Source organism: Aquila chrysaetos, chromosome 11, assembly GCF_900496995.4.
Source record: "Aquila chrysaetos chrysaetos chromosome 11, bAquChr1.4, whole genome shotgun sequence".
NCBI lineage: Eukaryota > Metazoa > Chordata > Aves > Accipitriformes > Accipitridae > Aquila > Aquila chrysaetos.
Genome location: NC_044014.1, coordinates 18899444 through 18922305, shown reverse-complemented (window position 1 = coordinate 18922305; position 22862 = coordinate 18899444). Strand labels below are relative to the sequence as shown.

The 22862-nt window shown below is 34.4% G+C and overlaps 1 protein-coding gene across 4 annotated transcripts in view; it reads left to right on the top strand.

Moving 5' to 3' along the window:
- The window catches only part of LOC115348490 (protein FRA10AC1), a 28748-nt gene extending 6095 nt beyond the window's left edge, over nt 1–22653 (top strand). For 2 of the 4 annotated variants that reach the window (XM_030031275.2, XM_030031274.2), the window contains exons 3-14: nt 1666–1758; nt 1842–1887; nt 3817–3893; nt 4582–4665; nt 5156–5240; nt 11130–11175; nt 15705–15818; nt 16821–16863; nt 18363–18487; nt 19053–19091; nt 20468–20552; nt 21020–22653. In XM_030031275.2, coding sequence (XP_029887135.1) covers nt 1666–1758; nt 1842–1887; nt 3817–3893; nt 4582–4665; nt 5156–5240; nt 11130–11175; nt 15705–15818; nt 16821–16863; nt 18363–18487; nt 19053–19091; nt 20468–20552; nt 21020–21062 — 880 coding nt within the window. In that variant the 3' untranslated portion in view covers nt 21063–22653. Of the gene's footprint in view, nt 1–1665; nt 1759–1839; nt 1934–3263; nt 3351–3816; nt 3894–4581; nt 4666–5155; nt 5241–11129; nt 11176–15704; nt 15819–16820; nt 16864–18362; nt 18488–19052; nt 19092–20467; nt 20553–21019 lie in introns of those variants that run through there. The other 2 variants (XM_041127044.1, XM_030031276.2) reach the window with 2 other exon arrangements.
- Nucleotides 22654–22862: the final 209 nt, after the last annotated feature.

Below are 22862 nucleotides of genomic sequence, written 5' to 3'. Positions count from 1 at the left end.
ATGCATCAGGACACATGGAACTGCTAAGACAGCAAGGCGAAAAAGGCCAGGTGGCTGTAGGCTTTGTAGATATAAAACACCTGCTTGGAGGAAGTGAAGAACTGATGCTAGTTGTTTATTATTTAATTTGTGAAGTGACCTGGGAATTGGTGAATTGTGTTGTACTCAATCCTTGAAATGTAACTATGCAGCTTTTATTTGAGATCACCTTTGCCAATTCTTTCAGTGGTTCACACAATTAGTGACCTTGAATTTTGTAGTCTGATCTCATTATATTATTAAGATTTTTTTTTTTATTTATATATTTATTTTGCTTTGGCACCATAGTCCTTTGACACTTTTTGCGCTGTACTGAATATTTTACCTACATAATGCATATATTTTTCTTACCTCCCTTGCTCTGTTATTGGACTTTATTTAAGAAGGCTTTCTGGAAACATTCCCAGGACTTGCATATTTTCCTTTGTAGTAAAATTGAAAGAATGGGTTTTGTAGTGTCTGACTGCATTCTGGGAAAAAAATTTCGTGTTTTAATCATTGGAATAATAGCAGGCATTGTGCTGTTCCATTTATTTTATAAATATAGCTGTTCTCCATTAAAACAGTGACTGGTTTTGTTCAGTTTTCATTTTCTTTAAAAGGCCATTACACATTATACCATTCCACTTTCTAGGTGGTATATTAACTAACCGTCAGGACCCTTTCAAAAATATCATCATTACCCTTGTTCTGGCACACTACTAGTGATTCCCAGTAGGGCTTTTATACGGGTTTACTGCGTATGTATATATCCTTCTCTTGCTCTATGATGATACTTATTTTCACTCTAAGGAAAACAGTAGTCTTAAGTTTTCTCCATATTGCTGTTTTATGGAGTCTCCTTATGGGAATTTGGTGCCGACAGTTTCTGGAGTCCTGTATTCCATAGCTTGAAATATAAATTCCCTGGCTTGCTTTCTACAGGTTTCTGACTGCCGTTCTTTCTGCCAGCTGATAATTATGGAAAAATCTTTTTTTCACCTCTATTGAGGAATGAAACTAACTAAATATACCTTCTACTAGCTAAAGTGTGTCTTTATATTTAACTTCCTATTACTTTGTTGAATTCTGAAAGTATTTTTAGCTGCCCACTGATATGTATGGTTCACAACACAGTACTTAAGTTTTAAATTAGCGATTCTTGTGATTACCCTACCAGAGGCAGAGCCGTTTAATGAGGTGTTGAGACATTAGCATGAAAGGATGAGACAAGGTTACTAGCAGTCACTCCTATTCAGTGAACATACTGTCCTTCCTGTTCCTACTTGGCTGTGTAGCTGAGATTTATAAAGGGCTTTAAATGTAGAGTGAAACTGGGGAATCTTCAGGGTTTTTTCATTGTGGTTCTATGGTGATAATATTGATAAAAATAAATATTACAGATTGCTGTTTTAAGCAATTTTCTTTAAATGCTGGCTGTAAGCAAATGCCTTTCCAGCTTCGTTCTGCAAATGAAGTATAATGTCTAAGCTGGTGTTCGTTCTGAAGTTTGGTTTTACTCGTGTAGAAACTAGCAATATAACAGGTTTTTTTATTCAAGCTAGTGCAAAATTTGGCATATGGAAATTTTGTTGCTTATGTAAAGTTCTTGACTAACTTTTCTTCCTTTTTCCCCCCTACCTTTAGTAAAAAGGAAGATGTCCTTCTGATAAAGCCATTCCAAAAAGCAAAACAAGGCAGTGTGGTTCACAGACAATTCGCAGCTGAAGAATGGGATAGGTATCTTTTATGTATTGCTTTTGTGAGGCATTTTTCCCATAATGTAAGGATAGCTTTCACTCAAACATACTTGTTATTAACAGGGAAGAAGCAAGAAAAAGAAGATTTCACTTGATAGCGATGGATGCTGTATCCTTCTATTTCATTTTTCTTCAAGTTTGAAGATGGTGCACAGGTTATCCATTATGGTGAAATACTGGGATTTCTCAGTTGTCACAGCAGTTGACAGTGCAGCACCAGATACTGAGTCGTTCTTCAGATTAGCTCCTTTTTGCTGATGAGATGTCTCTGAGAATGTCTCTACTCAGTCAAGGCATTTCCAGATTTTTCCTATATTCTCATTTGTCCTGTTTGGGATGAAATTATTACAAAGTGAATTTCATTTAGACTTGCATAAAGACACTTTGCTCTTTCAGTTGAGTTTATACAGAACATAATTCTGTATAAGGCTGCTATTATCTGTGGACAAATACATTTCTTCTGGAAATTAAGAATGCATTACTTAATTCAAAAGTCTATTCAAAACAGCCTTATCTCCAAAATATCTTCCACAGATGCTCTAATGTAAGCCTGTTTAATATCATGTGCAGGTTTATTTTAGTTTTTTTAATCTCTTAATCATATTTCATGCATAATTTGTAACTATTTTTATAACTACCACCTTATTTAGATTACAACCTTTCTCCTTTTATTTAGTTTTCAACTGGGGCAGTCCTTATATGTTTTGGCTGAGTGTATCTGAAGTATCATCAGTTCCCTGTTTGTTTAAATAGCTATTCTTCAGCAGTAACAGTTAATAAATAGGAAAGTAAAGACTAATTAAATATGGAAAGGCTTACTTAAATCTGGAGACTCCAGTAAACAGAAAGTAACTTCTCCTAACCTGCTTAGAATTTGGCCAGGCACTACATAAACCATCGTATGCCTGTGAAGGAGACGTATCTTAATCAGTCCCACTGACATTGTAGACTGTCATTAGCCACAGAAAATCTCGTGTATTCTGGAATGACTACAAAATTCATTGTGTAGAGACTTTTATGAGTTTCTGCTAATGTTTTTGAGTGATTCCTATTTAAAACATTTACTGTTATACAATTTTAACACCTAGTAACTGAAATGGCAGCACAGAATAGTATGTTGTGTTAAATGTGTTTAATTGTACCAGTTAAACCTTCTGGACTTGCTTCCTTCTTCCTTCTGTTTGTGGTGGAAAGGAAAAAAAAAAAAAGACTCAAACTGAGGTTAAATTAACTTTTTGGAGGCCTTTGGAAAATAAAATGTTTTCTCAATAAAATTCTAATGCATGTCAAAATAGTAGGTTGATACAAATTATTCACACTGATACAGTAGTTGCCAGGATATGTAGCAGGAGATCCTGCTTCAGAAACACCATACTAGTTAATTGAAAATATTTTTAAGTAGCCATATAAAATGTTTTTATTTGTGAAGATGCTTATTTTCTAAATAAGTAATTACATATTTTTGCTCAAATTATGGTACAAAAGGTGTTTCAAATGATGTCTCTGAGGCTGAAGTGTTCAAAAAAACACATTACATATTTTCCCATGATTTTCATCTCCAAACTAAAGCAGGTAACTTTTATTTGTATGTTGGTGGTAAACTGTAATAAATTGTTCCATTTTAGCAGCCAGGCTATTTTTATGATACAGAAATACAAACCTGTTTTAAACCAAAACTGCAGTACTAAAAAGCTGTTGTCTAAATTACAGCTTAAATAATGAACCCAGTTTCTACGTATATGTGTACAGAGCATCTTTGATGCAGGAAGACAATTTTATAAAGGTCTGGCAGCTGAATGAGGTTTTAAAGATGAAATTGTCTTGAATTCCTGTATTTGGAAAATAACTTTCATGAGAGGCTATTAAGTAAAAATTGCTGCTTAATTCCTTTCTTTCTGGAAATTACTGGAATGTTTTTGAGAAAAAAGCCACTTCTTTCTGTTAAGTATATAAAAAGTTTTTATTATTTTTTTAGCTTTAAACTGTGGTAAAATAAAAGAAGCTAAGTCCTGAAACAATTCTTAATTGCTTTATTCAGTATGAAAGACATAAAAAGTTTGTGAATGACTACATTTTATACTACGGTGGCAAAATAGAGGATTTCCGACGTTCTGGGTAAGAATCATTAGCAATCTTTCCCCTCATGCCCCCAAAGCTCCGCTGTTATAGAGAGCTGTTAAAATATATATTACAGCTTTGGGGGGAGAGGGGGATGTGGCTATGTATCAAATTACTAATTCTTTTGGTCACAGATAGTAACTACAGTCGTTGTAAATATCCAAACCACAGAATTGCCTTGTTTCATTTTGCACCATTATTTTTATATAAAAACTTACCATGAGCTGAATTATTCTTGTTTTGTTATGTAAAAGGAAGGATGACAGGTGAGCATTAATTGAGGGTACATTGAGAAATATCTGGCAGTACCTTCAAAATAACAATCTGAAATACTTTTGAAATGTGCAGAATTACTATCCATTGTCCAGAATAATGATAACCTTCTTTAGAGCTGTCTATAACTGCCTTCTAACATTACTGTCTTCAATAAAAAGTATAAAAAGTATTTTCAGACAGGATCAAGTCATCACAGTTTCAGTGGCTGTTTTCCACTGTGAATTTTTCATTTGGGAAAAGGTATGCCAGGGAATACATTTTTTGATAGTTTCATTCCATACCAATATATTCCTTTATGCGGTGAGGTAGAGATCACAACTGTGAAATACTAATGTTTACCAGATTGTTATTTGACTGACTTTTCATTTTAATGTTACATTGTACTAAAAAAAAATGTGTCCTTTTATAGAGCAAATGACAAGACGGATCTTGATGTTATTAGAGAAAACCATAGATTCCTCTGGAATGAAGATGATGAAGCAGACATGAATTGGTACCTGGAACTATGACAGAACATGTGTTTAGATCACTTGTACTAAATTTGTGGTGTCCCCTACTAGTTAAGAATTACTGTGTATACTTGGTGATCATTCTTTGATATTTAATACATTTAAAAATGAAAGACCTTTAGGAGGTCTTTCATATTATAATAACGCTCAGTGGCAAAATGAATTGATGACAGAAAGAACTAAGAAATATTTGTGCATTCTCTGGGATCCAAATGACTGTTCTGAAAACTCTGAAGGAAGCCTAGTTTGAAAAAATATAGTTTAATTTGTGCTGTAGATATATTTTAGATGTATTTTTCCAGTTTTATGGAAATTACCCCTTAGCTCACTAAGTGTATTTCTGTTACGCTTCTAGCTCTGCTACTTGTGTTCTTTGGATGAAACAACATGTCTTTGTCTTGCTAATGTCATTACAAAGTAAAATGAATTGTATCATGTTCTATATTTAATAAAAAGTAATACCTTTTGTTACAGGGAGAAGAGGCTTGCAAAGAAGTATTATGATAAATTGTTCAAAGAATACTGTATAGCAGATCTCAGTAGATACAAAGAGAATAAGGTACGTTTCATTATTGTAAATCATCTTGGTTTTAAAGTATGTCCTTTTTAAAAAATTGCCTTATGATCGTGGATATGTTGTGAAACCAGAATGTTAGTACCCCTTCCCTAGAAAGAGAGTTGTGAGAATTTGTCAAGTTGTTTAATAAGCAGCAACAGTTTGAATCCAAGCATTGTCACTGCCCCAAAAATGTGCTTCTGTGGGAACAGGAGCGTTCTGTCAGATGGTGTTTTATGAAGAGGTACATTGTGTATAAGAAAGGCAGAAAATGCGGAGAGGTTAAGGAGAGAAGGCTAGAGAGGTTTGCTTGGAGAGAAGCACTAGATGAAGCCTAAAAAAACCCTGGGAATGTTACTGTTACAAAAAAACAAAGAGTCTAAAAAGAGAGAGTTTTGTACTTGAGTGCTGGCAGAAACAATTTTGGAAATGTCTGTTCTAAAGCAGCGTCTTTTGCTGATTGTTCTTTTCTGTTTATGGAAGCAGGATTTGTGTGTTCCTTGTAAGTAAATAGAATTTCTTAAGAGAGCCAGCCCAATTCCAGCACCAGTTTTTCTTCTTAACCAGAAGAGCCTTTGTCGTTTCCAAGTTTTTAATTGACTGATCTCTTGGTCAGGAAGAATATGTGAATTTTCTATTGTGATTTTGCAAAGAGTGTTGGTGGACTGAGATGCGTCTTAGTGTTGTTAGCACATAGTAACAACACAGCCCTGCAAACAGGGTCTATAGAAAGTTCTTTGAGACTATTTGTAGTATTGAAAATTACATTCACTGGTGAATGTTTGCAAGGACTGGGCCTAAACTCTAATATTAGGCAGAAAAGATGATAGCCTTCTAAAGAAAATTGGAACAGAAAAATGCAAAAATTAAATAAAAATTAACAAAAAGTAAAATGCTGAAGATGTCTTCCCTCATTTTTTTGGGGGGGTAAATTTGATTTTATTTTCCTATAGCTGTGTCATATCCCTCAGTCTCTGCCTCCCCCCCCCCCCCCCCCGCCACTGATTTTCCCTTGAGCATGCTTACAGATTTTGTTTCTTTCACTCCTGTGCCAAGTTTCCATATGTTTGCTATCTTTTGTGGGAAACTGTTCTGCCCCAGTTTTCCTTTTTTTTTTTTTGCGTGTGCGTGTGTTGTATGAACAGTGTTTCCCTGTCAGACTTCAAATGTGGCTGTCCTAACTTTGAGGTCACTCTGAATTCCTATTTATGCTAATAAGTCATTACCTATATTTTTGGAATTGCCATGTCAGCATAACTCTGCTGTATCGTGTAATTTGTTCTCTTATATTAGGTTATGCTTTCTGTTCTCAAATACGTTCTGACCATGTGAGAGTCCTTTCTTAGAAATTCTTAGAAAAATAGAAAAAATGAGATTTTTCTCAGTTATTGATTTATCCATGCCCATATTTGGTACAGAAGGATGTCAGAGCAGGTTTTTTTCTTGGAAGTCAGAAATAGGCTGCTGATCCCATTCACACCAATGGAATGCAGTCTGTGCTTTCAGATTTTTCCTGCCTTGATTCTTTTTCTGCATTTCCGGAAACGAAGTTGGATCTCTTTAGGCCCTCTTACCTTCTGTTTTGCAGCACTGGTGCTGAGAGGTGCATGGTGGGTAACAAGTTTCTCAGCTGGCCAACCTTTTGTGTGATAGTTGTTGATGCTTTATATGATGATGCTTCATCTTGATACAAGAAAGAAATTTTTTACAGTGAGAACATTTCATTCACTGGAACAACCTCCCCCAGTGTCATGGTAGAGTCCCCATCACTGGAGGTTTTCAAGATGCGATTACACAGGGTGCTAGATAATCTTATCTAGGCTCCCTTTCCCATGAAATGTTGGATGAGATGATCTTTCAAGGTCCCTTCCAACCTGGGTTGTTCTGTGATTCCATGATTCTATATCCTGCTAGGTGGTGTCAAAGTGATGCTGGAGATCAGTTTTCTGTGATGTTTTTAATATATATATATTGCATAAATTGAGACTTGCACATACATACTCATCTGTCTTTTCACAACTGTAATTGTTTTGCTACTGGCCAAAATCTTTTAGCCAGTTAATTCTTCTAAAGACCTCTGCGTAGAGGTTGTAGCTCAGATCTCATTTAGAACTCTTCTTCTGAGAAAAAACACTGTTTTCCTAAGTACTGGATAATAATAAGGACCAGTTTCATGGGAGGGGCTCTCTTGAGGTCTGAAAAATAAGCAGAGCACCTTGTCAAAGGCTGAAGCTCAAAAGAAGACAGTAAGAAGCCCCAAGATGTATGAACCCCCAAGGCCACAGCTGCACTCCAGTTGCTGGTTCAGAGTGTTTCACTCACATACACGCATGCATATACACATACGCACACAGAGATGGCTGGCACTCCCCTGGTCCCTGGTCCCATAGCAGACCCCCCTGTGCTCTTGTCCCTAGAGATACACAGGTGCTCTCACACCCAGAGCTGGCCAGTGGAGACCCACTCACCCTCCTTGCTCCCAGGCCACTTCATCTAGCTGATGGCTAGTCTGGCTTGGTCTTCACTGGTGCTCACACACTCACTTGGCACACCTGCACTCACCTCAGTTGCTGGCACCGCAGGCAAATAGGACCTTGTGTCCTGTGATCCCACTTTTCATTGTGTAGTTAGGACATAACAATCTTTTCCTTCTCTTTTAATGAGAAATGCGAAGGTGACCCTGTGGTGTGAGGCTTCTTGGAGACACTGGAAGAGTGTGCACTGACAGCTCTTGCTTGTGATGGGTCTGTTACTCCTTACATTTTCCCTAGATCAGAGTTTTTTAGGTTAAGGTTGTCTTTGAACCTTCAGTGCATCTTGTCTGCAAGCTTTGAGGCTGATAAATGACCGTCTGTATTGTCAGATAGTTCAGTTCTATTGTCAGTTTTGCAATGCACTAGGGAAGAGTGCTCTGCATGTAAGTTTTACTTTGATACGCATTGGACTAGAAACATTCTCTTCTCTTTGTTGTCTTATTTTCCTAGAAGGGTTCTTATTTGCTCTCTCTGTGCTTTGTTTTGTAGCTTAACAGATTGGAAACGTCTCCTATTTGCTAAGAAATGAAATCTGTCTGACACCCGGTCATTAAAGAGAATACATTTTATTCTTTTGTTTTTATTTCCAGATCGTTTTCAGATTTCTAGGCCAACTTGTCTTCCACTTGGTAATGTTAAGATGTTCGCTTTTGTCATTGTTTTTCAGCATGGAGGCTTTCCTGTGAAAAGATTTAAAAGATTTAAAATATCTATGGTATTTTTCCACAGTGTTGTCTAAATTCATACGTTTGTTTTTTTCTGAAAGAGGTAACTGTGGACATGCTAGTTGTTGCTGCAGCCAATGCATATTATACAAGCAATCCATATTTAATTTGGGAATTTTATTGTTTGTGGATATTAAATAGTCTTTCACATTTTTAAAACTATCATTTCTTATTAAGTTAGCCATTTGATACTCTTGTAAAGCATCTGTTTTGGAGTTCTACTTGGTCTTGGTCTACCTTGTAGAAATAGCTCATTTAGAATCTTGTTGAATTCATTTAACAAAGAAGGCAGAATAAATGCTGTCTGCTGATGATCCTTTTGCATTCCTTAATATTGCAGGCTGACTGTTCAAGAACCTGTCCTAATTTTTAATTTTCCTATATACTTTAATCTGTTCCTGATATTTTAGCTTAGTTAGAGGACTTAAATTGTATTTACGTTTTATTTTATTGTTTCTTCTTAGCCTTAGTCACTCTGTGATTTTCCACTAGTTGGTGGAAGAATGATTGGCAAAAATGAATGCGGATGAGGACAGCTTTTGTCCTAGATGTACTACAGGTGGTTCTGGCTCCCTCCTTTCTTTTATTTTGGTTATTTTTCTTGATATCACTACAGAAATACTCTGTAAGCATATAATCTGATTTATATCTTATTTAGTCAAGTTTGGACTGTGAGGGAAAATTGGTATAAAAGTCTACTGCATTAGCAAAAATGAGCGTGGATAACTTGGTGGTTGGTGAAGTAGCAGATGGACTATGAAAAAGCAAACATGCAGATAAGGTCAAATTGTTTTTCACTCTTTATTGCCAGCAACACACGTACAAAATTGGTGCCAAAATACTGTTGATGTTTAATCGTAAACTTGCAGTATTTTTGAATTGCATCACAAGCTTTTCAGAATTAGAATACCCTGTAAAACAGTAAATATCCTTTAAAAGAGCAAAACCAATTACCATCACTCTTTGGATCAACTGGTTTCCACCACGATTTCTGCATTTACGGATGTATTTTACATTCTGTTTTCACTGAACTGTTCAGGACAGTTCTTGGTTTTTACAATTGATTAATTTTTGTTTGACTGAAGCGTGAGTGGTATAATGGTACTTTAGACCACACTGCAGATTTGTAGAGTAGGCCAAGCACAACCTGATCCAGCCTTAGCAAACTGTCATCATGCATAGTATGAGAGCAGAACCTGATCTTCTCCTGTGATTTCTTTACCAGTGAAAACAGTAGGTGTGAAGACATTGTTTATGTTATAATACCAATTTGAAAATTAGTGGACTGATTTAAAGAGGCAAATATTTTCTTGGTGTACAAATTTTTAGTTTTCTTAGACATCTTCTATGTAATATATTGACTTGAGGAAAATCAGTGCCGATAAAACCTTTAGCTACTGATGTCTTTCTGCTCAGTTTTTTCAGCTTTGTTATTAAGGTACAGAGCATTTATATGAGAGTATGGCACATTCTTAAAAAGCCAAAACTTTTGTTTTCCTGTTTTTTCTGATGTTCTTTGAACCACATACCACTTCATGTATGAGAACTCCATGCTGTTGCCCTTCAGATAAACATTTATTGTGGTTTATTTAAAAAATCAACATTAAAGACCACACACAGCAATAGATACCTGTACTTCTGTACAGTGTTTAAAATTAGATTAAAGACATAAAAAAATCAATCCAGTATATTACAGAATTTATGCCACTGCATCTGCAAAATGCACATTTGTGTGTGTTCAGTCTATGAGTGCACCAAGAGAAGGTCCATATTCCAAAGGATGCTTTGGAACTCAGGTGCCAAAGATAGGCTTTGCAGCCATTTTTGTACATCTCTGATTTTGTAACCCTTCTTCCCCCTCTTCCCTCCCCATCTTTTAACATAGAAGTTCAGAGTCTTCTGTGCTTTGCTTACAGAGCAGCAATTTTACCTTGCTGTCATCCCGTGTTCATGAATTTTAAATGAAAATACAAGATAGCCCTTTTTGGAGAAGTAGTATGGCTCTGAGTTTTATCCCCTCTTTCTATTTGTTAGTGAAAATTGGTTTTCCCAGGCTGTTCTCACTCCCTTCAGTCTTCAATCTTTTCACTAGGCTACTTGCCATTTTGAGAGGATGAAGCAGATTTTACTGGAAAACAAAAATAGTAGATGGGTTATCTACATATGAAGTTTCTAGGCAATGTGAAGAGAAATACCACTTAGTTGTTGGTGGGGTTTTTTTGTCTTAGTCTTTAGGGTGTAAGAGGTGATCCATTGATACGTGCTAATATGACTTTTCAGTATTCCATTTGTCTTCTTGGTTTTTTGTATGGACAAAATTGCAATGAAGTAGCTAGTAAAGTCAGTCTATCCTAATTTCCTATTTGTTCTTCTGCCTGCTATGAAGCCTTTTAGAAAGTTGCTGTTCAGTACTGAACAGCATCTACTGGAATTTGAATTGCATGTGTAAATTGGAATCCTTCTGGCAAGCAGAGGCAGAGAGATATTTTTAATTAACAGAGAAAGAAATTAAATTTTACTAACCAGAATTGAATGGATGAACCACACGCAGGACATCAGTCAACTGAAATTAGTCTTTACATTACTGAATACGTTGACTATTCACAACTTAATTTTGGTTCTTATCTTAACAGTTTGGATTTAGATGGCGACATGAGAAAGAAGTAATTTCAGGAAAAGGTAATGCTGCCTTTCATTTTATATTACATTTCTCCTTGATGCTTTTCTTGCTGCGTTTTGACTTAACTTTGTTAGACAGTATTTGCCAATACTGGTAAGTTTATCAGATAATGGACAATAAATTGACCTAACTTATAACTTGGCTGTTTTATGCCACATAGTTCTAGAGTGCACACTGATCTGCATATATTAAAATTAAGAGAATATATGGTTTATTTTCACAAGGTCAGATTTGTAATGAACACCAACATAATGCATTTGATAATGTTGAATTTCATGGATATGTTTTTTATCTGCTTTTCTCCAGTAGTTCTATGTTACCTCATTAGTCTTTGATACCTTTAATTGAAGTTTCTCAATACTTTTCCTCAGGAAATAATTTTCTTAACAGTTTCTTCAATGCTGTTTTGCAAAACGTTAACTTTTTAATTAAAGTTCCATGTGTGATGTCTGTTTTAGGCTAAATTGGTTTTGAAAGCTTCAGTGGGAATCAGTGGGAATGGTTGTCATGTCTCCTAGTCCTGTTTCTAAATCAGTATTTTATTCTGGCTGCTTCTGTGTGTGAGTTCTTACCAATGTGTTATTGGGACTTTGCACGGTGGTCCCCATTCCATGGCCTAGCTGCATGGACTTCTTCAGGTAGCTGAACAAGCAAGAAAATGACGTGAATGTATTGCTGTTCCTGTGGGTAGATCTTTATACACATGTACAGTTTTCAGAAGTCATGCATGCACACGCAAGAAAATTGCATGGAGTGATACTGTTGATCAGAACAATTCTGTAAACAACCCTATTTATCATAATATATTACAAGAAGTTAGAAATACACTTGTTTTTAAAAGAATTTATATCGTACTTCAGAGGAGGAAGTGTGAACGTTAATGCTGGGATTTTTTAAGCTATAAAGATTAAAGCTCCTAAAGGTAGTTGTAGTCATATGTTGCATTCAGCACTACAGATTGTATTAACAGATAGTTACATTTGATATAGTTATATGCTTTATTGAATGCTTTAAAAAGGTAATTAAATGAGTAATTTGTGAACAATTATGTCTTCATGAGTGAGGAAAAATAATTTAAAGCTGCATTGTACTTTTAATATCTGGTATTCCATATTTAAAAATGTGGGATAAACTGCAGAATTACATGTTTTAAACTTTTTAATGAAATCCTAATTGAAAGCATACAATTGGAACATTCGAATTGAGAAATAGTATCTTTCACCACTAAGGGGCGCAAGAATTCAACCCTGTGTATTAGGAGCTCTTTTCAAGTGCAGTTTCAAATGATCACTTAAAAAAAGGCATGAATCTTTAATGCCTTTTTTTTTCTATTTTTAAATATAAATCAGTAATACAAATTGCTTTATTAAATGTAATAAAGCATTAATACCTACCTATCTGATAATTCACGTTAAAAAAGGGAGAGCATGTTCTTATTTTAGCTCTGACAACAATAGTGGTGATGAGAACCACTGCTGGTGGACAGTATGGTTTGGGGTATGTTAAGAAGGGAACATAGGAATGGGTTACTCACATTTGGTTGCTTTGTTTTTGGTGTCTGTCTTTGTAAGCTCATGGGGAAGAAGAAGGGTTAGGATGAGTGAAAGGAGAGGTGTCACTTGTATTACTAATTGTAAATGCCAGATTATTTCTTTCTCTTTTCTTTCTCACTCCAATCTTTTGCCGTAAGTGTTTTGTGTTTTGCTGTTGTGTCTTGTTAAATTTAAAATGTTACCTTAATGGCCAGTTACCAGTTGCCAGTTTCAATAAATGGTTCCACAAAATGGGCATTTTCTTAATTAAAATCTTAAGTTAAGGTAGAAACCCTACTTTAAATTTTATAAGTCAGTGAACAGTAGACATATGAGTTAGTTGGTCTGAAAATAAATCCTTAAAATGAAAAGCTTTTAAGCTACTTTAAAATCATACTTGACATGCCTTCCCAAGTACTTTTTGCTCTACTTTCAAAGCATGAATTGTAAGGTATGGCATAAAATTTTAAAATTAAAGTTATTTTAGGCAAAAGGCAATAGTGGTAAAAGTTTTCTGTAGGAATATAGGTAACAAGTTTATTGGATAGAGGTGAAATAGGAGTTTTTCAGCAATATGCAGAAAGACCAAAGCTGAACATGTGGGTCTATTTGCTGTTTTCTACTTATTTGTATTTGTAGATTAAGTAGTAAAATACTCACACCAGACATGTTATTTGGCAAAGTAGGGTTTAATACCTGCAAATTGACCTACTCTCCATTTTTTCACTATTTCATTGAACTAACATTTAACTTTTAGCATAGTAGTGTCTTTCTTAGCCTTTATATATGTATAAATATACATATAATATGCTTTACCTTATTTAAACAAATATTCTTCCAAACCTGTTTCCCTTTATTTTTTCTCAGTAATTTCCTCCATGGAAAATAGGCAGGGTATCAATACCTGGATAGTGCACCATGTATCCATGTACCAATCTGGTAGCTCTGAGTTCTGATCAAAATGCATTAAAATCAGTCTTTTGGCTCTCTAGATTTCCTTAGTATATTTGATTTTCAGTAATTCATTTAGTTCGTAGTACTTTTATTTTTCACCTCTTCTGTTCTTTTGCAAGAAGCAGAAGGTGCTAATAGTTTTTGAAAGCACACATTTAACAGCCAGATTATAGGAGTTATAATTCTGAACATGAAGGCAGTAACTTCCCTGCAGCTCATAGCAAGGTGACAGAACTTCAGATGGAAGTGGAATTTTGCACATACATTTTTGTTGCTGATTAAATTAGATATATGTCCACTCAGCATGCTGGTTTCTGTGTCTTCCTTTCTTGGACATCTAACTGTGGGAAAAGTCATGTTTCAAGTACTGAACAATGTGGTCCATAGTTCCCTTTGATTTGGGTTCTCCATATACACGATGGAGATTCTAGTGATCTCTTACTTTGCAAAAATCTGTTTTTTAATGCTGTTACGACATTCAGATATACCAGAGTGATAAATACTACTGAAAAAGCCTTCGGAAAGAGTGGAATTCTGTATTCGAGTCAAGGTTTGAATACATGTTGTAGAGATTGTAGCATGAAAGGAGGGTAAGAGACTCCTGGCTGTTTATACACATGTATGGCATGGAGCGGGGTTCTACAAAAAAAAAACCCCACCATGTTTTCAAACATTTAGATGATCATAATGCAAGTAAATGTGTAAGGGCACAGAATTATGGTGTTGTACAGAGTCAAGTTCTGATTTACTTAAGAATTCATTGCTTGCCTTAGCAATCTGAAGATATTGTTCCAACTATATTCTTGTGAACATATCCAGTTTCATATCCAAAATGTAGAATATCCAAAATGGATTCTACGTACTGTAAAGAGCAGCTAATCATAAATAAAACTGATTATCTCTCTTTTCTCTCTGCCTGTTTTTCTGGTTTGTTTTGGGATTTTTTTCAGAAGATGTGAAATAAACAGAATCTGTTTAAGTTCCAAAAAGTTTTATATAATATAAATTTTTCTTTGTAGATTTTTATTTCTTTGTAATGGATATAAATTATTCCTGATGACACAGGGTACTGATAGCCATACCTTGCATAGGGTTGAACATATTTAATGTATATTAATTTGAAACTTGTTTTTAATGGGAGTCCTGGGGTTTTTTTTGGTTCAAGTGTTAGCATTGCAAGTGGTTTTACACTGCAGAACTGAAGTATCTGAGGACACTGCCAATCCATTAGTTAGCAGCTTAAGCAGAATGTTCTGAGGTTAATCGTTCACCAACAGTCCTGCTTGTGAGCCTATTAATACACATTCTTACTGCCAGCTCTGCATACAAATCAGTCTTCTGCAAAGAGAATATATGTATCTTTATTACTGCAATATTGGGAACCCAGTGGTGTGAACAACATTGACTATGTGCAAATTGTTTTAAAATCAGTGTTGTATTTAACATAATTAACCTAAGAAAGCTTTTAAAGCTGCCATATCATATAGTTTATCATAGAATTGGATTTCCTTTTTTTAAAAGAAAAGCGTTTATGGGAAGTCATAAGAGTACAAATTGTATGTCCAGTATATCAGGTAAACTAGTAAGGTAATAAGAACATGGGCATCTTAATTTTGTACATACGTGATACTTTGAATAGTTTGATGTCATTAATGATTAATGTCTGAATCGCACCTCCTGACCCATCAGCCTCTGCTAAGTAATCGTTTAAGGTACAGAATGTATCCTAGTGACATTCATTTCTTCAGAGTTCAGTGTTAGGCTTATTTTTTCATAACATATGCCTTCATCTATACATTGTAAAGCACAGTTCAAGTTATATTCTTTCTTTGCAAATATGCAATATTAGGCAAGTATGATTGATTGCTGTGTCATTATCTGTTATTGTTTCCTTCATCTAGATGTTACTTATAGATTGGGCTTTTTTATTTGAGAGAAATGGAAAACAAAAAGCAAAAACTGAGCAAAACTGGACATAACAACCCCAAACCTATGCTTGATAATCATTGAACCATGGTTTGTTGTTTTTGACCTCTTTAAAGGTCAGTTTTCCTGTGGAAATAAGCACTGTGATGAGAAAGAAGGCCTGAAGAGCTGGGAGGTGAATTTTGGTTACGTTGAACATGGTGAAAAGAGGAATGCGCTTGTGAAATTGAGTAAGTCAGCCATTCAAGGATATGTAAACTTAAAAGAAGACAAATATCTTGTGCTTTAAAAGCTATCAAGAGAGACCCAGTGATAATGATGTTAGTTCATGCAAAATGGAAAATGCTGAATAGGAGATAATTTTGTTAAATTAATTACAGGTAGTATGACGGTCTTGATTTAGAGAGAACGGCTATTACCATTACATGTGACGAAGTTGTTACAGGTTGAGCACTTCATGCTGTGTAATTCGTGGTGTCATAAAATTAGAATAACTCATTATAACCTGTTTGGTATGCAAGCATGTCAGGTTTTAATGGACAACACTGCATTGCAAGGAAGGTTTCATCACTGTTGTTGCTTAATCAATTAGGTGGCTTAGGAGTACTTAGGGCTTTGGACCAGACAACTTCTTGCACACCTTCAGCTCTACTAGTTTTATTTTTAATGCTTAGGTTTTCTTCCAAAAATTCTAACTTTAATTAAATCACTTCGTTTTCCAGTCTTGTCTCTTAAGTGGGATTTTCTTATTCAATATGTTCATCAGATAATTAAACTTACCACAGTTTACACAGTTACTTTGTGTAAAACAAGCTAATGGTGTTTTTTTCTTTTGTGCACAAGACGCTCCCTGTGGCAGCACATGGTCTCTGGCAAAGCTCTAAGAGACTTACGGGTCTTCAGTATAATTGTAGAACAATTTGATCTGTCCACAAAGATCCATAAAATGGGATGTCTGTACGTGATAAGCACTGATACTTCTTTATGAAGAGTTGCCAGTGCTAAACCTGTGATTTTTCTCCAGGTTTAGTAAAATTTGGGTTTGTACTGAAGACTTTTATCATGGCATTTTTCTCAACCCTGGCTGCAATTACACTGGCACTTCTGTTTTGAAGGAAAAGCTGCTGAAATTGGAAGATAGTGTTCTACCTAGTTTTATATATGTATTAATAAGTTTTGTAATTATGCTTATCAAATACATGGGTATAATGTTATCATTCTCTCTTTTTCAGGACTATGTCCAGAATGTTCCTACAAACTAAACTTTCATCACCGGTAATGAAATATTTTTAAAATACGGGGGCTGAATTATTGATAGATTACAGTTACGATGAACAACAAATAGAGGGAAGACTTCATCTAGATGATTAGGAACTTCATTTATGCTGAAATAGATTCTGTTCTGGAATGCTTGTAAAGTCAGTGTCTTGACACTGTTGAGAGTTGGGTATTGTGGTGCTAATGAAAGTACAAAACCCCTCCAACCGGAAAAGTCCCACCCCCCACCCCCACAAAATTTTCCTTTGCTTTATTTCAGCCCAGTGATTATTTTTCTTTTCTGAAAGTTTATGCAAAACACTGTCTTTTTTATTTTCCATCTTGCTGTTTTTAAGAGCTGGAATGCTTTTCCTTTTCTTAAAAATAGTGGGTTTATGTGTTAATCAAGTGACTGTGCTTTGAAATTTTGAATGAGTATTTGTTCTTTGAGAATCACTTATTAATATGAGAGAAAAATAGTGAATTTTGAACCTATAAAATGTATGCATTAAGATTTGATATGGTTTTTTATTATTATCTATAATCTTAGTGAATTCCACAGCTATTGACACTGAGTTCTTATGATTTTCTGAATCTCGATGTGGCATGAACTTAGTTGCACAAAGCAGTAATTAAGCTGGACAATTATCTGAAAAGCATATGAAAGGCAAACCTTTGAGCTAGGAAATGATGTTTTCTTTTTTAAAGTAACACAAATCAAAGGTGTGTCTGGATGGACATATCCAAGAGAAATAATTAATTTTAAAAGTTAATTCATATTCAGTTTCATTAAAGCACTGTGTAAGCACATATTAAGAAGGAGAATTAACTAACTGAGATTAGTTTGATTTGTCTTGCTTCTTTGTGGAACTAAAATTGTAAAACCACTTGAACTCAGAATAAGTATGGTCAAACATTTTCTCTTTGTCACCTGCAGAGTAATACTTACTTTGAAACAATTTTAGTGACTTCTTTGCGCAAAGAAGCAGGAAAAAGTTAGCCTATGTGCATACAATAAGCCTATATAAGTAATGCTGAAAATAAAATACATGGGTTGCTGGTCTGCAGCAGGTTCTTAGGCTTGAGATTCTTCTACCTCAGGTTTTGCTGCTATCAAATACGAAAATATATTTGAAAACCTGTATTAACTGTGTTTTTCTCATTACATGTATACAGAATTGTTTGCTAAAAGAAAAAAGGAGATTTCAATATAAATAAGAATTTGACATGTTACAAAATTATTTTCTGTATTTAATCTTTGATTGCCAATTCACTGGTTTTGTTCCCTGCATCAGTGTTATTTTAGCAGCTTTAGCTTTTCCTGTCATTTGTCTTTAGCTATAGAGCTCTAGTGTTTCTATAGCACTTTTCATTTTAACTAAACTAATTTTTTTCAGTTTAACTAGTGATAGGTTTCAGAAAAAATGACAACTGTTTGATTGAATTAAATACTTAAGATTTACTGTTGCTTGAGGAATACATATAATAGAGAAGGTGTACATTCATTTTTTTTAAAGGAGGAAAGAAGTCAAAGCACACAAGAAAAGAGGCACAGCTGTACCAAACTCTAAAGAGCCAAAAATTAAGAAGACAAAATTATCTTGTTCAGCAAAAAAGAAGTCCAAAAAAAAGACCCATAAAGGTAAATTTAAATTTTAGATCTTCAATTTTTAAAATATTGAAATATGTTAGTTGAATCTTAGTTTTGCTATAGCTACATATGTATAGATATAAATAAAAAAGATAAATTTCTTTAGTAAAATTTCCTAGGTGCACAAAAAAGATAAATTTGGAGGGAAAAAAAAAGATAAATTTCTTATATTTTACAGAGAGGGAGAGCCTTTTGAAAAATATGCATTGCAAGGAAAATTTGTCCAAGAATTGGGCATTGCATACCAGAAGGGGTTGTGAAGTATTTAATTCCTTGAGGCTATGGGGATGAAAGCCTTTTGGAAATGTTAGATAACCTTTTTACACCACAGATCTCGGGATAACGTATTTGAGCTCAAGCTGATGACCTTTGCACTCATGCAAAAAAAATCTTTTTACTTCAGTGTTTGCTTGCTTTCTTTGAATATATGGTGTGTGCGTGCATGTGCACATGTTTATGGGTAATATATTGTGATAGAAATACCCTTGTAAACAATTTAAGATAATGGATAAAACCAAGATAAGCTTACTATTTTTTAAACGGTGTTTCTTTCCAGATCAGGTTTCTTCAGAAGATTCAGATAATTCTGATAAAGGTAAAGTATTTGCATATCTTCTGCATTGTATGTTTTTGTAATAAGTTGTATTATTTCATAGTAATTTGTCATTGGTCTTAGTTTTATTTGCTGGTAGTTTTAATATTTTATAAGATTATAAGAATGCTGTGTGAAAACAAGCAGAGATATGGAGGGTTAAAATAATTACTTACAAATTCTTAGAGAAAAACTGTAAGGAATTTTAAGAAGGAAATCTTTTAAGTTTAAGTAAGGAATAAAAATGTGGACAGATAACAGAATGGAAATAATCAGGAAATGAGAGGTCAGGTTGTTCCAGAAAAGAGTAAATGGTGCAAAAATAGGTACATTGTGAATAATTGCATGGGTCCAGGTATGCAAATATATGCTGTGTAATATGTGCTGTGTAAAGAAAGTACTTTTCTGATAGAATAACTACTACATTTCCCTTCAGGGAATGATGCTAATATGTACACTACTCAAAAAATTAATAGATTTTAAATAAATCTTAGGCTTTAATTAAAGTCTTTTCCAGCTACCACCTGTACTACCTTAGAGACCTACTTGTTGCGGGGTGGATGCACTTAGAGTCTCAGTGACTCTTTAGGCAGTCGTTGTCTCTGTATCTCAGTAATTCCAGTCCCCAGTTTCTTTTTTGGTGAAACAAGCCCCATCTCCTGGTCACGCCAATTCTTGCTGCAGACTGTCTAGAAGGGATTGAGTGTTTCTACTGATTGCTCTGCTGTGCTATACGTTTTTAGGAATGTCCTCAGCACCTACATTTTCCCAGCTAGGTACAGGAAGACCTGAAGTGGTTTACTTATGACTTGACCATGCCCAGAGTCTCTGTTTTGTCAGGAAAGCTCTATTGGAAGGCTAGGGGTTTTTTAGGTCAGGGCATATTTCTGATAGTGAGATTTTTTTTGTTTGTTTTCACTCCTTCTGTATACTTACATGAAACAGTTATGCAGTAATCCATGTTTTCTGACACTTTCACTGATAAGTCACAATTGATAAAAGTTGTCATTCAAGTAGAAGTAAAGTAATTGATTCATTTAATATCATGAGTTGAAGCTGTATTGTAATTCTGGGTTTGTGATTATAAGCCCTTAATTTTAGGAACAAAGTGCTACGCTGCTGTTGTGTCAAGATCAGTGTTTTGATATGATTGTTGTTATGTTTGGCCAAAATATTAGTTCATGATATCTAAGAGCCTTTTTGATGCTGTGTTCAATAACATTGGAAGATGTTTTCATTTTCACTTTATGCAAAGTAAAGTGTTCTTTGTATTCTCATGGTTACAGTTAAACGTTGGTCCTGGCAATATACCATCTAAATTAAAAAAATGATAAATTCTTTTAAAATTTATTTCATAAGCACTTTAAATTTTTTAATAGATTCAGATAACAGCGATGCACAAGATGGTCCTTCAGATGCTGACTTTTGGAAGGGTCCTCTACAAGAAGCAGATGAAAAATCACGGTTAGTTTGATCTAGTGAACTTGTAGTTAATAAAACATACAGTCTCCATTCAGAACTGCAAAGGCAGAAATTTTTCCTAGGTGTTTTAATGAATATTCTGACATTTAAAATTATGTCAAATCTCCTTCCATGTAGTGAACCTAAGAATGTGTTTTTAAAGAGGAGACATACACAACACTGTAGGAGAACCTTTGTCAAACCACTACCATACTACTGCTGTTTTACCCCCTATTACGCCGTTAAGTGTCTTAGAAATAAATCCTAACAGTCAACTCACTGCTGTTGCACAGATACGAAATGTGAAGGATATTGTAGTGAATAAGTCAAAATTATCTATACCGGCTACAAATTCTAATCAAAAGTCTGCTAAATCTTTTTCATACAAATGTTATCTTCTAGGTACAGATCCAAGGCAGAACTTTCTTTGACTTTTTTTTTTTTTTTTTTTTTTTTTTCCTTCTTTACAGGGAGGAGGAGTTTGATGAGTATTTTCAAGACTTGTTTCTCTGAAGCTTGAAATTCATGTAGGCTGATTTTCATCATGAATTGTCAAGATGAAAGTCTGGAAATCCACTCATAAGTAGGGACCAGCGACCTTTTTCTGCCAGCATACCTTTTCTACAGTCACTCATATGGACTATTTGGGTAGATTATCTTTGTAGAAGGCCTCAGGTCTAAAAACTTTCTTTTTCTTGTGGTAGGCTGTTTACTCATGAAATAAGAGAAATAATGTTTTCAGTTCAGTGCAAAAGGTATATGGCACCCAAACTTAAAAGCAGGAAGGATGTAAACAAACAAGAATATAGTTTATTGACATTACATCACAGAAGTTATCCCAAACTTCAGTTATTGCCAGATTTTTGTAAAGGTGCATTTTGGGTCTGTTATTAGTTTAAAGCCATACACTTGAATATATTCATTTTTCTAATTTATTAAACAAGAGTTGAATAGCCTTAAACTTATTATTCATGTAGACTTTAATATTCAGGTATTGGTCTCTGCAAGTATTTTCAAATGCTATTGGAGAAGTTAAATTTTTATCAAATATGTATTTTGCTTGAATTAGGCAAATTATATCTGAAATGTCTCCCCTACTCTATCAAAAAGTTTAGTTCGTTGTAACTTTTTTTAAATTTTAGTTATAATATGATGTGACTGATAATTCCACTTATAAATATCTAGTTGGTTGGTGAAATTTTTGATGTAAAAAATAAAGTGTGTGGCTTTCTACTGGAGATGTACATGTGACTTTTCTGTTATCTATGGTTTCTGATCTCCTTAACATTGATTGAATGTTAATCCTTCTTTAAAGTGTAATCCTAAATATACAAGTAAAGAATGTATATTGCTTGAGAAACTTACTAGATTCATCTTCCTCTTCAAGTTGCAACACAACTTTAAACATTCTTTAGTTTATGTTTCCAAAGAAACAGTCTGCACATGAATAGTTATGGTGGCTATTTTCTTTGTTGGATGAAAATTACTTTGGATATAAAGGACAAACTTTTTTTGAATTAAATGTTCATGGTAATCTATGGAAAGTTAATGTTGTATAAAATATATTTTTGATAAGTAGATATATTCATAGACAGTATTTATAATAAGTATTTGATGTGGAAAATGTAACAGCAGAGATGGTTGCAGTGTATTTATGAACATTTTACATGCACTTATATAAATAAGTTGAGAACTCTATTTACAAGTATTGCTTAACATAATTACATTTTAAACAGTTTGTACTTACATAATAGATGACAGTACAAGGGCATATTTAGGGTGTCCTTGAGTATGAAATAAACGTAGCCTTGCATGAAGGCTTCTTTAGGTAAGAAGGTGGATTTAAAGGTTAATTCTCTGTCATCTTGCAGGCTTGGTTGAGAGTCAAATCCAATCTGCAGAAATCTCCTTACATGTATGCAACTTGCCCAAAGGGGCTTTTGTCAAATGTGTTGCTATATTTGTTCCTTCAGGTGTTGTATATTAAGTATGTGTTCTGGATAACTAACTACTCTTTGGGTCTTTACAATACAGTTATAAAAAGGTACAGTGTACATATTAAATACATCATTTAACACAGTTTGAATAAAATTATATGATCAAACACCCTTGAAATAGCTTGCTTTACCATCTGCATTTAATACAGAAAATAATATGTGATACCCAGTTTTATGTCATAACTAAGTTTGCATGAAATATTTGGCCCATTTATAGATAAGGATGTAGTAAGTGGGATTTTTTTTGTGTATTCCTTTAATTTTGGATGATAGTTGTACTCAGTATCTATATTCGTAGAGCATTCTTAGAAAGGTA